Source organism: Maniola hyperantus, chromosome 15 (assembly GCF_902806685.2).
Source record: "Maniola hyperantus chromosome 15, iAphHyp1.2, whole genome shotgun sequence".
NCBI classification, from domain to species: Eukaryota; Metazoa; Arthropoda; class Insecta; order Lepidoptera; family Nymphalidae; genus Maniola; species Maniola hyperantus.
The window spans coordinates 2,606,825-2,625,137 of NC_048550.1; the positions used below are offsets into that span (position 1 = coordinate 2,606,825).

Genomic DNA, 18,313 nt, shown 5'->3' on the forward strand with positions numbered 1-18,313 from the left:
CTTATTACTTTATATTACCTAGGCATAAAACAGGAAATATTTAAAAACACAGCTTTTGCCATCTCGCAGTTTTAGGAGATCTTCAATTTACATAATATGAAGATGAGAGTTTTGTAACCTTTGAGATTAAATTATTGTGGAATTTATTACTTAATATTAAAAATGCGAAAGTATGTCTGACTGTATGTTTGTTTTTAACCGAGTTTAATGAAAGGTAGCTTGCAAAGGTGTGGCACAGCTTTAAAAATAAACATTTTTTTCTTTCTTTTTTTACTTTTTCTTTCATCCCCGGGACGGTTATAGGTTTTTCATCCCAGTATTCTTACAGAATTTTTAATAAACCTAATTCATGCGGACAAAGTTGCACCCAGATTCAATTTTCTAATAAAACTTAGGGATAAAGATAAGCAGCATTGAATAGTCTATAGGTAATTTTCAGATTAGTTTTCTCAAATAAACGTGTCTTGAATAATCTTGATCAACCTAAATAATTAATAGTAGTGTGATGTGATAGTAAAGTTTTAGAAACGAAGAATACTTTTGACCCAGCAGAATTTTAAATTAAATATTCAAGTCCTTGTGACACCAACGCAAAGAATGTTATCATAGTTGAAACTGAAATTGACGATAAAATTTTAGTAACAAATAAAACTGTTAAAACCCGTCAAAAAGTAGAACAGAGACAGAATAAACATTGAGTAATCGTTTGAAACCTAGATGTTTTTACTTTATTATTCAAATATAAATAATGTTTGATTTGTTTAAAAAATAACTAGTCGACAGGTTGTAAGGTGAGGCAAACAAAACGAAGACCACTAAAATTTACTTACCAAATGATAAATAGTAGCACTACTCGTACAAAACCATACATTTAACTAATAAATAGTACCTCACCGTTGGCTAACAGACTGAAAAATATACGCACAAAAAATATGAAGGTGAATTGTACCTATTTTTTGTAGCCTCTAATTTCTAGTAATGCCTATAATATATTATTAGATTGATTGAAAAAGCTCACAGTATAAGTATATAAATTAACAGATTATCGTTTTACTAACCTACAGTTTACATGATATGGCCTAACTTAGGGCAACGCTATTGGTCGATTGCTATCGTCAGCATACCGACTGAATAAGTAACCGAATTTGAAGGTCCAAAGACCAGCGGGTCGATTTCGTAAAACCTGCATCAATCATTATTACAATCTCCATTGTTGTGATTGGCTGAATTATTTATGTGTGAATATACTATTTATGTGAACGAGTGAAGAACATCACGTCATGACCACAGAATATAGTTATGACACTTTGCTATATTAAAGAAGAGGCAGTTTCGGTCACTCCAAGATAATATTACTTAGTAGGGATAATTAGGTAGGCCAGGTAATGGAACTCTACATGATCGCGCGCGCCTCTTAGTAACCTCGCGCCCCTAGGCGCGTAATCTGCCTCTGATGGGACACCATCGCAGTAATCACTTAAGTAGGAGTTTTCTTCAGGGTTACAATCAAAGAGAGAACCTAGATTCTCTTACATTATTTTAAGTTTGGGGAACATTGAAAACTCTTACCAACATCCAATCCTTTGTCCAACGCCCACTGTCCGATAGAAGGAGACCAGTTTTGTTTATACAACTGGGAGTGGCATGATCCTCTGGTGACGTTGCCATCTAGACCAATGACGCCGTACTTGGTCTTCACTCCTGATAGGTAGGACGTCGCTGTACAGGCCGAATCGGGTACTTGGGCATCTATACAATAAGTCTGCAAAGAAAATAAACTACATCATTAAAAAAAAATAAGGTTGCCAGACCCTAAACAAACTCGACAAATGCCATCAAGTAGATCAATCAAGTAGAAAGTCACTGTATTTAGGCGGCAGAAGATCACGGTATGTAGAAGTCCCCACAAGAGACTCCATAATAATGGAGATTGAAGATCGACTAGCGACCCGCCCCGGCTTCGCATGGGTGCAATGTAGATACTAATGTGGTGTCACTGAGGTGTCATGGCCTTGGAAACTCTCAAATGAGAGGATTTTTTTCCGACCTAATTCACATTATTTCAATTTCTCTAGGGATCTCTAATTTTTTGAGAATAAAACTATAGCTATAAACCTTCCTCTTGAATTACTCTATATATTGGTGAAAATCGCATTAAAATCCGTTGCGTAGTTCAAAAGATCTACGCGTTCATACATACATACAGACGCGGAAAGCGACTTTATTTTATACTATGCAGAGATAGAGATGATAAAAAGGACTGCAAGACGCAGTGTTGGAAGACCCCCCACTAGGTGGACGGAAGACATCAGACGAGTCGCAGGGAGCCGCTGGCGCTGGATTCAAGCGGCGCAAGACCGTGGCGTGAAGAAGTCCCTACAAGAGACCTATGTCCAGCAGTGGACGTTTATCGTTGATGATGATGATGATAATGATAAAAAATGCGTTTCGCGGGTCATGTCAAAGATTCGGGCGGACAAGATCCTAATTATTATTATATAGGTATAGAGTATAGACGTACTTCACTTGTTATTCGAATGAAGATTTTATAAGGTTTTGTATTCCCTCTTAGCAGCCATCAGCCATTCATTGATACCGTCAAGATCATTGTCTCCTTAACCTTGCAGATGGTCACAATAAGGCAAAGTGTGTTTCCTTCCTACTATTGTTTTAGTTGTTTGAACTTATTTACCTGGGATCCTAATTAAAAGAGATTTTTCTGGTCCAAAGTTGCCATAATTCGTTTTTAACATTTTTGTCTTCATTCATTCATTCATGTCTCAACATTTTTTTTTGCATTTAGCGTAAGCAATGTTTTTTCATATTATAATTTATACAATTTGTAAAATTAGGTAGATATAAACTGACTGCCATATCAACGTATAGGTAAAAATGAACTTTTTCACATTTTTTCATTAAAAAAAACCGGCCAAGTGCGAGTCAGACTCGCGCACCGAGGGCTCCATACTACAGTCATATCTTTTCGACATTTTGCACGATAAATCAAAAACTATTATGCGTAAAAATAAATAAAAATCTGTTTAAGAATGTACAAGTAAATTCCTTTCATATGATACCCCATTTTGTATATAGTAATCTTACTTTGAAAGTTGAAAATACTTGTTCATGAACACATTAGAATTTTTTCTATTAATGTAACCAGAAATTCACGGTTTTCGATTTTTTCCTTTATATGTTCTATAAGACCACCTACCTATCTGCAAAATTTTATGATTCCTGGTCAATGGGAAGTACCGGTTTTCCTGACAGACGCGACAGACAGATGGACAGCCGGACAGACAGACAGACGGACAACAAAGTGATCCTATAAGGGTTCCTTTTTTTTTCAGGTACGGAACCCTAAAAATGCTTGTTGTTGTGTTTTAAAGTAGATATAATTTTATTTAAAGTCCTAATTTTAACTTAGGTAATTACTATTCAAACTATTTCAATCTAGAACAGTTTATTGTCTTTGATTGTAATGCACAATTTTATTGTAAAATTACTATTTTACGATCTAATAAAAAATCTGAACACCGATTTCTGTCTCCTTGTAACAGTTAGTACCTCATTATGAAATAGGTACCTAATTATGCACAAGAAAAATCATACCTACTATTGGGAAATCGGTCGATATTTTAATCGACTTCAAATAAAATACCAATATTGGAAAGGGTAATGACTTTATATTATTATCACCTAAATATATAAAAGGAAAAGGTGACTGACTGATTGAATGACTGATCTATCAACGCACAGCTCAACCTACTGGATGGATCGGGCTGAATTTTGGGCATGCAGATAGCTATTATGACGTAGGCATCCGCTAAGAAAGGATTTTTTAAAATTCAACCCTTAAGTGGGTGAAATAGGGGTTTAAAATTTGTGTAGTCCACGAGGCGGAAGTCGCGAGCATAAGCTAGTCAACTTTTTTTTTTTTTTTTTTTAATTCAGATACAAGTTAGCCCTTGACTGCAATCTCACCTGATGGTAAGTGATGATGCAGTCTAAGATGATGACTTCAAATGTAATACCCTACCAATATTGGAAAGGGTAATTACCTACTCTGAGCAGTGACGTAGGTATATTACACACTAGCTGATACCTTGGCCCGCGTGGATTTAGGTTTTAAAAATCCCGTGGGAACTTTATATTTTCCAGGACAAAAAATAGCCTATCCGTAGTAGCCCCTCCCTGGGATGCGCAGTATCCTACTAAATTTCGTAAACACATTGCACACGCATGATTCTTTAAAAATCCCGTGGGATCACCACGATTTAGGAATGAAATTCCCTACAGCATCAGGGCTGAGGAGTTGGGTCATTTTTATTTAAAAAAAAACCACATAAATGAAACGGAGTGGGACCTGTTTTTCATTTTTATCAAGGTAGGTCAAAGATTTCATTTAGTGTGTTACCAGATAGGAACAAAAAACGCAAACATTTCAAGATCATCAATCAATGGCATGTCAAGTACTATAAAAAAGCCAAAGAACTCTTCAACCGGAAAAGTAATAATATGGTTAAGAAACGTGGGTACATCTTGGCCAACCCACTTGGCCATAACATTCGGCAAACATCTATTATACAGGGCCACTTGGTGTACAATTGCTACGTATGATCAACACTGACCAGCTTGTCAATCAGGGTTCCGTACCCGAAGGGACCAACAAGACCGTACTGAAGCGACTTTAAGCCATCTAGTAGCGACACTTTTGCAGTTATCGAAACTACTTTCAAAGGCCCATAGCACAAATTTCGTCACTGGCAGCGAGTGAGTGGTAGCTTAGTGGTCAGAGAGTCAAACGCGATCCCAGTAGACGGGGGTTTGATTCCTGCCGGTCCGCAATTTTCGATATGAAAGTATGTATTTCTATTGCCGTTATAATATAACAACAAATAATACAAAACCGAGATGGCAAATCCAAAACGACCAACATGTAAAAAAAAGTGTGCAAGTCCGACTCGCACTTGACCGGTTTTTGTAGGTTTTCCTTCTAACATCAAACGCTCTTGGTGTAATTCGCAAATAGGTTTGACACATTAGCCAACACTTGCCGAATGCATTCGGCCAAGATGTTTAAATAGGTGTCACACGGTTGACCGACCGCGGTATGTCACGTTCAAGGAGACTTGGCTGCGCGTAGATTTGAGATATTTGCAATTTCTTCATCAATCATGATCAACCCATCGCCGACTCAATACAGAGCACGGGTCTCCTCTCAGAGTGAGAAGGGTTTTGCCCATAGTCTACCACGCTGGCCATGTGCGGATTGATAGACTTGACATACCTTTGAGAACATTATGGAGAACTCTCAGGCATGCAGGTTTTCTCACGATGTTTTCCTTCACCGTGATATTTAATTACTTAAAACGCACATAACTCCGAAATGTTAGAAATGCGTACCCGGGATCGAACCCCCGACCTCCGATTAGAAGGCGGACGTCATAACCACTAGGTTATCACAGCTTCATCAGTAATATTATCATATTATGTATGTACCTATAAGTGGTTTATCCCGAAAGACCTCTCTAGGATACTGTACCCGAAGGGTGCAGACAAAAACCCTACTAAGCCTTCGCTGTCCGTCCGTCTCTGGTCCGTCTGTCAGTCTGTATCTCGTGAACCGTAATAGGTAGAGACCAGAATTTCTATTGCCGCTATAACAAAAAAATAATTAAAATTTCAAATTGACCTCCATGAAAAAAAAGAAGTTATTTCTTGTAAGAAGGTACGGAACCCTTCGTGTGCGAGGCCGATTCGCACTTGACGTTTTTTTTTAATTCTTTTAAGCTGAATATTTTAGATCAAAATAATAATTAGGTAGATACCTACTAGGGCAGTTGAAAGGTTGAAGGGTACTTTGATTTTTATTTAGACAGTGCAGCGGCGTGAACTAGCATAGAGGTACCTATGTACGCGACAGTTAGAGATGGCAATCGGGGTGGGGATTCCCCAGGGTGATGTGCGAGGGTGCGGGGCGTCCCACCGCCTCATACCTCGATTGCGATCTCGACCTGTCGCGTACTTAGTACATATTTTATTAATATTGGTTTCATGTTTTACGCATCTGTTTATTATTAAAATGCTATAAAATCGTCAACGTAATTGTAGTATCTATGATTCTAGGTCAACGGGAAGTACCCTGTAGGTTTCTTGACAGACAGACAGACAACAAAGTGATCCTCCAAGGGTTCCGTTTTTCCTTTTGAGATACGGAACCCTAAAAAATACTAAATGTGTAACTATGAGATAAAAGGTAGTACTAATCACATATTATTTAAAAGACTTAAAGAATAATTGGTAACAAAAAATAATTCACCTAAGGAATTTTTCAATAGTAGGTAGGTAAGTATGTAAAACAAATGAAAATAAATAATTGTATAATGTTTACGATCTATTAATTATTTTAAACTAGATGATGTCCGCGACTTCGTCCGCGTGGATTTAGGTTTTTTAAAATCCCGTGGGAACTCTTTAATTTTCCGGGATAAAAAGTAGCCTATGTCCTTCCCCGGGATATAAGCTAACTCTGTACCAAACTTCATCAAAATCGGTTGAACGGTTGAGCCGTGAAAAGCTTGCAGACAGACAGACACACTTTCGCATTTATAATATTAGTACCTATGGATTAGTCTTAGGTAAATGTAAGTATAAATACACAATATAAAATTATTAACTGACTGACTGATATAATATACTGGGTATAGAAACTGAGGTCGAGGTTTTGCATATAAGTTTTCTATACCTAAGTCCATTAAATACATATTTGTAGGTAGGTTTTTTTTTTTTCAAAGAACATGAGCTATGTTAAATGACTAATATTCCCCTTTCCTCTACAACTAAGTATTCAAAATTCAGAAGTCAGTAAGTCAGATGTGTAATGACTAATGAGACAACAAAATGTGTCAAATGAAATAAGTGCCCACACAAGGCCCACACTTATTTCATTTGAATTGGATTCTCAATTTATGAGTTTTACATACTTACCTACCTACTATTGAAAAATTCCTTAGGTGAATTAATTTTTGTTACCAATTATTCTTTAAGTCTTTTAAATAATATGTGATTAGTACTACCTTTTATCTCATAGTTACACATTTCGTATTTTTTAGGGTTCCGTACCTCAAAAGGAAAAACCGAACCCTTATAGGATCACTTTGTTGTCTGTCTGTCTGTCTGTCAAGTAATAGATTGCCGAGGAGATTCTTGAATATTGAGGTAGGATTCTATCTTCAGAAAGAATAACGATGAATTTCTCATAGTTTTATTAATCACTGTTACCACTTTGGATGTTGGTATAGGAATAAATCGGTGTGTCGTAAGACTAACTATTACTGAAATGTACGGTGTGAATGTAGTAAACCTTCGTTCCCGTACCTACATTCACACTAATTCATTCCTATATTCACAAAATACAGATAAAATCACACTGTCAAGTCAATATTTAGAACCTACCTACAACTGTATACATTATTTTATAATAGGTACCTGCATTTATTTATGATATTTAACATTCGGCCATTCTAACTACATTAAGTTTGTCCTCAAACTTATTATACATAACAGTTTTTACCTATTTTCATAGTATTACCTATACCTAACAATATCACAAAATTCCAGCAATATGTACATTATAATTTTTAAGTAAATCATAATTATGTAATTAAATATTATTTATATTAATTGCTTTTACTCCTCATTTCATGAAATTATAATCCAAATACATCCTAGCAGTAGACATAATTTTGTAATAAGTATTAATTTTTCATTGGAATATTTAGGTTTAAGTGTTTTATAATCTTATGTACTAACTATCCATTTAACTAGAACTGTTTGTTTCCTCAAAAATAAATAAATTAAATTAAAGTAAATTCGTGTACCTACAGCTTCTGAAAAATAATCTGGATTGCATCGAGGACTTCACCCAATTTGGGCCACCCTCGCTTTCCAATCCAATTAATCGCATCTGCACCGGACCCCTCACCGTCAAGTCAAGAACTCATCGTGCTACCAGACTTCACGGCCGTGTACGACTTCCAGATGTAACGACTCTACTACCCATCTGCACCGGACCCCTCACCGTCCAGTCAAGAGCTCATCGTGCTACCAGACTTCACGGCCGTGTACGACTTCCAGATGTAACGACTTCACTACCCATCTGCACCGGACCCCTCACCGTCCAGTCAAGAGCTCATCGTGCTACCAGACTTTACGGCCGTGTACGACTTCCAGATGTAACGCGACTCCACTACCCATCTGCACCGGACCCCTCGCCGTCAAGTCAAGAGCTCATCGTGCTACAAGACTTCACGACCGTGTACGACTCCCAGATGTAACGATTGTTAACCCATCAAAAACAATAATAGCATCACACGTTTTATCATGAGTATCAGATCAAATACCATTCATTAAAAACAAGACACAAAAATATCAAAACATCATAATAAGTATCATAATTGTACAACTGAAATCAAAGTAGGTAATCATTCAATCATATAACTTCAAATATCACTACATTTAAATATCAAAACATTATAACAAAGTATCATAATCGTAGTACTGAAATCAAAGTAATTGTTTATCCACTCATCAAATAATATTACACAACAATATCTAAACATCATAATTTTATAGTATCATAATCGTATTACTAAAATCAAAGTAATTGTTTATCCACTCATCAAATACTATTACACAAAAATATCTAAACATCATAATTTTATAGTATCATAATCGTATTACTAAATTCAAAGTAATTGTTTATCCACTCATCAAATACTATTACACAACAATATCTAAACTTCATAATTGTATAGTATCATAATCGTATTACTAAAATCAAAGTAATTGCTTGATCATTCGTCAAGTACTATTACACAAAATAGTAAAACATCATAATAATAATATAGGATCATATTTGTAGTATTGAAATCAAAGTAATCGTTTAATCATATATAACATCAAATACTATTACACAAAAATATCTAAACATCATAATATACCTAATATCATAATCTTACTTACATCAAAATAATCATAGTGTGAATAAGCTTAAAAATCAGTTCAATCTTTCATCGAGCCTGTCTCATCATCTAAGAATCACTGTGATTACTCAAGATTGTGATCCATGATCAACATGCCAATTGTTTGAATATTCTACTCTGCTCAGAAGTAGCCCATTTCCTCATCATGAAATCAATTTTATTTATACCCAGGATAAAGTCGTAAGTTACTCTCCAACAACCACTTTTTCATCTCACTAAATACCTAAGAATAATGAAAATGTCAAAAACCGGCGAATTTTAAGGAATATCGGGCTTATTTATTGGATAAAATCAAAATGACATCAAAACGTCACCATGGTAACGTAAGACAAGTTATAAGACGATCAACGTCAATCGACATTGACAAATACCTATTCATACTTCAAACTGATGTATAATGTATAATCTCAGTTTTTGATATTTACTAATTATTTGACTTATTCAATCGTTCTGGTCATTCCTATTTTTATTTTTATTTTTTGTAGGTAAGCAAAAGTCTAACCACATATTTTGCACGCCATACATAAATGGCAAAATGTACCATCATTTACTTTGCTACTCACATATTTTGGCAAAATAAATCATTTCATTTCGTATCATTTCAATCATGCTATGGACAGCTAACAAAACTCTATTTCATAGAATGACTAATTTAAGATAGGTAGGACATTGGTGAAACGCACTATAAGTCATCCAACAGCAAATGTAGCGGTTAATTTTATTCTTGACATAGTTATTCTCGGACAAAGCCACCCTTGGTGAAATTGGGCCTTAGCAATATTAGAGCCATAAATACTAGAGATATCGTACTAATAATTTATCTAAAATGCTAGTTTCTCTAAGAGAATCCGTTGTGTTATTCGGCAAAAGTTTCTCTTTCAGTCTTTAAACTTTTATAGAGATCTCATTTCGGTATAACCGTTTTTTTTTTTTTTTTTAGAACTAAATTCTATTTATATTGACTATTTCATGTATTGAGAGCCTTCGGGCACAGAACAGATGTGTCAAATGTTGGGATCAGCAGTAGACGTTGAAATCAGACATTATTTTTATTGATCAATAGATGAGTTCGTTAATAATTCTAAATCGACTTTTAATCAAGCAACCAGACCACATCAAGAGTTTTCAAGCCATTTTTCATTTGTAATGACTATTCTATTTTAAATTATGGAATTTGTTTCAAATATGAATTAGGAGACTAATTTTGGAAAATCCATTATGAAAACCCCCGGATAATATTGTACAAAAATCAGCGTTGGATTTTTTTTTCTTTTCTTTTATTATTTAAATAATGCCACCCTCTTGTTGTTTGTAGAATCGTCCGAAAACCTGTATCAATCACTATTACAATCGCAATTGTTGTGATTGGCTGAATTTATGTCATTCTTGTTGCAACAATGCATTGTAGCCAATAGTGTGCGAGTATCAGTCGATCAGAGGTGATTGTGATAGTCACCAATAGCTGTCATTTTACCGTAACCGAGCACCAGACAATAGCCTAGCTATTGCAGAAAAGTCCTCAATAAATTGTTTCAAGTAACCTGCCCCCATTTAGTGGAAATTTCAAACCCAAAAGTTAGTGTCGGTATCCAAGAAACGACACTAATCTTGATATTTAATTGCAACTGGTTTCTTTTAATAATTACTCGTAAGTATACCTAATATAAAAGTTTGTTCGAGTTTGACCCTCATCATAATCTTTAATTCTAGCCATATTCAATGTTCACAAACCGCGTTTTTTTTTTCTACTTCAATACTTTACTACTACTGTTCTGATAGTACACCCTTCTATATACAATACTCTTGGCTATTTACATTTGGGCGCTGCCCAGATTAATTAAATACTAAACTCGATAATTGAGTACAGCTTGTTTGTAATATTCCGAGGTTATTCGCATTTTTATTTATTTATTTAAACTTCTTCATCAATTAACTAATCATCACCATCATGATCACCCCATTACCAGCCTACTACTGAGCAGGGTCAATTAATCCCTCAATAATTATCTATTTATGGTTAATTGTTGTAATGCATAAGATTCCTTTTTAAATCAGAGGAATACCTACGCATTCGCGCTAAACTATAACTACTTATTCATTTCTTTCTTCAAGCCATTCTTTTATCGATTTTATTCTTACAAAATTCGTGTCTAAAAGTAACTCATCGACAATGTCACTAGCAGAAAATTCACTACTTACAACAAATTCTTACTAAAAATAATAAAGATTATTTTATTTCTGTTTTGGTTTATGGTTATATTACAGGTTAAATTACATACCAACATTGGGTTAAATGGTGACTATAGACCACAAACTACGGACGAATGGCGTAAGTAAATAATAAGTGGGTGAAATGCACCCAAAGCATCGATTAACTATGAAATGCACCCAAAGTTTCGTGATTAGCAAGGAATAAGTAGGTACCTATTTTGCAAACAAAACATTTTTTTTCCTCGTTCTTATTAAATTATCATTTAATATTGTATAAGAACTGACATTATTTAAGGTTATATAAAAACTTAAAGCACGAGTACCTATTAGTCTTCACGCCTAAATTAATTACACTAAGTAAACACAAACACTTTGACCTTGACTTTGCATCTATCCATGAGTAAGTAGATAGCAAACAAATTGCAATCCCGAAAATTAAGCCAAATTCGTGTTCATTTTCATTTGAGATCAATTATAATTCTCGTGTAATATATATGTATTAATTTATATGTTGGTAACTAAGTACTTTTTTTTAACCCTTCCTAATATGATCATATTGTTTGCTACAACGACACAATATGGCGAACCGACTTCCCTTTCTTAGCTTGTACCTACCTACTCATAATAGCTAATATCATTGCGAAATAAGATGAAACAAAATCAATTAAAAGTTTTCTTTCGATTACGAAAATATTGATATCGGACTTTTAACGTTAAAGTAGGTGCCTACCTGCCATTCTTGGTAATTACGTATGTAATATGTATCCTGAATCCTGATACCCTCTTTTTCTTTTGTATTATAGCTACAAGTTTCCTACCAGTATGCAATAATAATGAGCTTCATGGGCTGTCGTTTTTCTTTGATATCCCAAGTCAATTGCATAATTATTAATTATTTACCTACATTTACATTAATGATTTAACCAGGCTTTATAAAAGATTGCAATAATTGCGCAGTCCCTATAATTTACCCAAAAAAAATGTTTTATTACCGACCTGATGTATCTTCGTGCGATACCTGTACCTACTTGATGCTCGGACCCTCGCCAGCTCAAACGGCGGCGGCCGTATGGTACCGCATCTATAGTCGCTCCAGGAAGGCAGCCTGGTGCCCGCACAATCGCGGCGGCGCAGCGCGGTTGCGGCGGCGCAGAACGGTCGCGACGCGCGGCGCGGCGGTGGCGGTGCCGGTTCCGGTTCAGCGCCCGCCGCGCCATCACTCGCCTTTACCGAAGGTAGTTAGGGTATATCTCGTCCAGTCGCAGAACCTCTTGACCGTACTATATCTCTTCTTTCGCCTTCAGTACAAATTTCAACTCGTCAGGTCGCAGAACTTCTTGATCGTTCCATTATTTCGCCTTCCTTCAGTACAAGTTTCAACTCGTCCGGTCGCAGATACAACGTCGCTCAATAATAATTATTCTGATGTAGCAGCAGCGGTTCACTATAGGATGAGTCACTCGTCGTTTCTTCGTGTCGTCGTCTTTGTTTGCCGAATTATTGTGAGCATTTAGATTGCTTCGTACCACTTCTGATAATAGATTGCCGAGGAGATTCTTGAATATTGAGGTAGGATTCTATCTTCAGAAAGAATAACGATGAATTTCTCATAGTTTTATTAATCACTGTTACCACTTTGGATGTTGGTATAGGAATAAATCGGTGTGTCGTAAGACTAACTATTACTGAAATGTACGGTGTGAATGTAGTAAACCTTCGTTCCCGTACCTACATTCACACTAATTCATTCCTATATTCACAAAATACAGATAAAATCACACTGTCAAGTCAATATTTAGAACCTACCTACAACTGTATACATTATTTTATAATAGGTACCTGCATTTATTTATGATATTTAACACAAGAAACCTACAGGGTACTTCCCGTTGACCTAGAATCATGAAATTTGGCAGGTAGGTAGATTTTATAGTTGATATTTGGGGAAAAATCTGAAAACCGTGAATTTAGGGTTAGATCACACAAAAAAAAAATTGTGGTTAAGTTAAGAATAATTGTATTTTCAATTTTCTAAGTAAGTTAACTATATCAAGTGGGGTATCATATGAAAGGTCTCCACCTGTGCATTCTAAAACAGATTTTTATTTATTTTTATGTATCATAGTTTTTGAATTATCCTGCAAAATGTCGAAAAAATACGACTGTAGTACGGAACCCTCATTGCGCGAGCCCGACTCGCTTTTGGCTGGTTTTTTTTACTGATAGTGATTACTTAGTAGGACTTGAATAAATTAGAATTGAAGTGATACCCATTCGAGTGTCGGTAGGTAGGTAATATGTATTGTTCTTGACCATAATCCCACCTTATCGAAAATGATAAACTAAGTAGAAAAAGCTGTGATAGCCTTGTGGTTAGGACGTCCGCCTTCCAATCGGAGGTCGGGGGTTCGATCCCGGGCACGCACCTCTAACTTTTCGGAGTTATGTGCGTTTTTAAGTAGGTAATTAAAATATCATTTGCTTTAACGGTGAAGGAAAACATCGTGAGGAAACCTGCATGCCTAAGAGTTCTCCATAATGTTCTCAAAGGTGTGTGAAGTCTGCCAATCCGCACTTGGCCAGCGCGGTAGACTATGGCCAAAACCCTTCTCACTCTGAGAGGAGACCTGTGCTCTGTAGTGAGCCGGTGATGGGTTGATCATGAAGTAGTACTTATGTACAATAATTAATGAAGAGTCAATCAAAAAGTGTTCACTACAATATAATGTTTCATATAAGATTATGTTTATGAACAAGGCTTAACCTTCAAGGCTTAAGGCTAGATATGTCAGTTTTTAGACAAAGGTTTACTTAAGTGTCGTGGTAGTCTCCTTATTAACTGACTTAAAAGAATTAGCATTCTAAGATTTTCTTAATTATCACGTAGTTTACTAACTACCTTTCTAGGGCAGCAGAGCATACCAACTGCACATAATATATAGTCCTCGCAAGAGCAAAAAGGTTCAGTTTGAGTCTATTTAATGTCTGCTATAAGACCTACCTATCTGCCAAATTTCATGATTCTAGGTCAACGGGAAGTACTCTGTAGGTTTCTTGACAGCCCGACAGACAGACAGACAGATAACAAAGTGATCGTATAAGGGTTCCGTTTTTCCTTTTGAGGTAAGGAACCCTAAAAAGATAAACGTAAGTGTTCCTTGCCAGTAGGTTGCACCTTAAGGAGTAAATAACAAATTCTCTTACCCTAGCCAATCCACTGACAGGAAACTTCTCGAACTCAAGCACGTTATCTTCTCCCAACTCCTTCTCCATCTGCCCTTCAAACGTCCTCGCCGCCATGATAGTCGCCAAAGACATACCATCACCAATGAACAATATACCATTCTTGGCTTTATTCTTATTCAAGGTCTCCTTCAACTTGGAGTTAAGGACCTGGTGAGCGGATTTCCTCCAAAAGGAACCATATTTTTCTTCCTCCGGGATGTAGACTGGGTTCATGACAGTGTCCAGAACTTTCTTCGGCTTCGGTGTGGATACAACATCTTCTGCAAGAGAAATAAACCGGTCAAGTACGAGTCGGACTCTCACACGAAGGGTTCCGTACCATCGTACAAGAAATAACAAAGCAGTAGGTATAATAAAAATTTTGATTACTAAACTAATTTTGATTGTGGACAGTATTTTTTTTCATTCTAAATACTATAATAAGTATTTTTTTTGTGATGAAACCACTAATTCCCAGTTTTAGATTTTGATTCTATCTTGACGGAACCGACAAATAGACGGACGGACGTACGGATGGATGAACGGACGGGCAGATATACAGACAGACAAAAAGAACGAAGTGGTTCTTTTTCCTTTTGAGGTACGGAACTAGCGATGACGAGATGAGAAGAAAACTTTGAACGGAAAAGCGCAATGTGATCTTTATCACGACAGACAGATAGATAGACAGACATACTTAGATAACTTATAAGGGTTCTATTTTCCAATCTGACGCCGGAATCCCAAAAACGCAACCTTATCAATTCAAATCAAGATAACAAAGGACGAAAATACGAATACCCTGACAAATTAACCCTGCACTTTAAATTCAAGAACTTTTTTAACTGTATTGAGGTTACGGAAGACTGGGTATTATTCAGCTACAATATTTATTATTATTATTACTTATTTATTATTTAATTAGAACAGCCATAAAGCCCAATTACACTAATTAAACTACGAGTACTAACTAACATAAACATACTTACAAAAATTGTTAAAATTATAATTTTAAAAAAGCAAAATTATAAATTTTCACAAAAGTGCAAGATCTGACCCATGAGGTCAGCCCATTTGTCAGCAAATATGTCACAGCGAGGGGACTCCTTCAGCAGCGCGTTGAGCGCAGCCAAAGTGCGCGAAATATATTACGTATTCAATATAATATATTATAAAGTGAAGTACCTAATATGAGTGAAACTGAGTGAAACAGCTATTTACAGACTGGTTTTCCTGATAAAAATTAACTGTCACAAGTCTGCATAGTTTACTTACCTAACAATATGGTGGAAATAAAAGGAAAAGGTGATTGACTAACTGTCTGACTGATCTACCAACGCACAGCTCAAACTACTGGACGGATCGGGCTGAAATTTGGCATGCAGATAGCTATTATGACGTAGACATCCGCTAAGAAATGATTTTTGAAAATTCAACTCCTAAGGGGTGAAATAGGGGTTGGAAATATTATGTGTTCATAAGCTAGTTCATCTATAGGTATATACAGAAGGAAAATCTGACTAAAAGCTTCTGTGTGAATAATTTTTTTTTAATTTTAATCTACAAAGTAAGTAGGTAATTTTATCTTAGAAAAAAAATAATATTTCTTATCTTTCCTTAGTCACGTTTCCTCCACGTTAATCGTCACGTATCAGGCTTAGTGTAAACTGTAAAGTATTTTTGTCACGCTCTAAAATAATTGATTGTACTGCTAAAGATATGGAAATTACCGTTTCAAGGTAAAAATTAAAACTGCGTAGGTGAAAACAATTAGGTACAATATTTCTTTACTTTTTTTATATTTACAATATAATTTATTATTACAATAAAACTTAAAGCTAGCCTTATCCAATTACTGTACAAATCATGCCAGCGTGGAATGTTGAATATACTGGCTGTATTACCGCGTTGGACAACCAGGCTGATCCTTTGCGCAAAAAAAAATGAACCAGCCCTTTTTCTTTACTTATCTAACTAGCTAATTAGGCGCCTGCTTTGCACGGGTTACAGGCTTACCTTCTTCTATTATCAAACTAAAAACTATAAAGTTATCATGTTTTCATCTCATCTGAATAAGAAGGGTTTAGGGCACAGTCTGCCACGCTGGCCTAGTGCAGATTGGCAGACTTCACACATCTTTAAGAACATTATGGGGAACTCTCAGGCATGCAGGTTTTCTCACGATATTTTCATTCACAGCTAAAGCAATTTAATTAATTATTATAACTCCGAATAGTACAATACGTAAACTTGACTTAATCTGGACGGTATGGTCTGCGGTAAAATGCGTCTTGGTAAAATCTGCATTATACTAAGTCTAGACTTTACGTAAGCACGACTTTGTCTGTCAAGATTACCGAATTAAATTAAAACAGTTCAATTGTTTTTAGCATGCTGCATTTTAATTCCTAATATTGGGGCCGATTCTCTAGGCGGTTTTCTAATTTTAAAATGTCTAATATTAGACTTAGAAAGGTGTGTTATTCTGAAAACCCACTTAAATGACAGGTCTAACCTAAAATTGAATTTGACAGCACTAAACTATTCAATTTAGATTTTAAAGAGCAAAAGTTATTCTGTTGCACGAACTAAATGCCTAAATTAAGAAACGTCAACCTAAAATTTTCTAAAATTAGAGTGGACCTCGCGAGGTGCCCACTAAATTTAAAGAGTCTGCTTAAATGGCAAAATGGACGTGTTTTGAAAGAAATATTTTTATTTGAGTTTAGAATTGTTATATTTAAGATAAAAAAAGTATCTTTTAAGTGTTTTAATTTAATTTAAACTTTATAAAATGGAAATATACGTGGTTTCTCTGGCTCGTCGTTAATTCACAAAAAATAATTAGGTTGGTTATCTACTTTGTTGTCTAAGAGTATCAGACACCTCCACAGACATCCTGGCGGCTTCAGCAAGGCAAACCTAAGATCCTTAAGTCTCCTTATTTCTTAACTAGCAAGTGGCAGCTGTTCGAAAATCCTGTGGGACTAGGATACTTTTCTGTAGGTACTTAGCTTACCTACCTACCTAATAAAAGTAGCCTATAAGTATATCCTTCACTAGTATGTGTCCTTGTGAAAAATCTCTGTGCCCAACTAGGTTAGATGCATAAAGGAACATACCCAGAGACAAAAACTTGCATAGGTAGCTACCTAAATATTAGTGTGAACATAAATCTTTGCCAATTAGGTATGCCAAGGTAAACTTGATGCCTTGTTATCATTATCAATGAGATTAATTCCTACTACCTACTACTTATTGCTAAACATATCAAAAATAAAGCAGAATAAGTGTGGTGGTAGAGTAGGTACTTATAATAAAGTTTAAGTTCTAAAATCTTAATGAGTTCACCTAAAGGTTTATTTATAGGCTAAATTAACAGATTTTACATTTAGTTATGTCTTATACTTACATACCCCTAGTATTGAACTAAGTACTTGAGTAGTACCCAGTTACTTCTTTATTTTCAACTCAGTAGATACCTGCTTGAAAGACTACCTATTACATGCATAAGTAGGTACTTATACTAGCTACAGTACAGTATAGATAACTACAACTAACTGACATAGCCTGGGTTCACTTTAATCATCTGATAAGTTTTAGTTGAGAAGTACCTAGTAGATACATCTTGTAATTCCTAAACATATCATGATAGGATCTTGTTGAGTTTACCTATATAGGTATACCCATACCCATATGGGTATACCTATATAGGTATACCATACCCATATGGGTATCACATTTCAGGTTAACTAGCTGACCTGCCTGAGTTGTACCTGCCCCAGCTTTGTTCGGGTGGTATAAGTACCTATGTAAGTATCTGAAAATTA

At 35.6% G+C, this 18,313-nt stretch overlaps 1 protein-coding gene across 2 annotated transcripts in view; it reads right to left on the bottom strand.

Annotated features, from left to right (window-relative positions):
- LOC117988745 (membrane-bound alkaline phosphatase-like) overlaps positions 1-18,313 on the bottom strand; it is a 54,856-nt gene that overhangs the window by 11,566 nt on the left and 24,977 nt on the right. For both annotated transcript variants that reach the window (XM_069503559.1, XM_069503558.1), the window contains exons 2-3: positions 14,463-14,764; positions 1,570-1,762 (exon numbers count right to left, since the gene is read on the bottom strand). In XM_069503559.1, the coding sequence (XP_069359660.1) occupies positions 1,570-1,762; positions 14,463-14,764 (495 nt within the window). The remainder of the gene's footprint in view (positions 1-1,569; positions 1,763-14,462; positions 14,765-18,313) is intronic.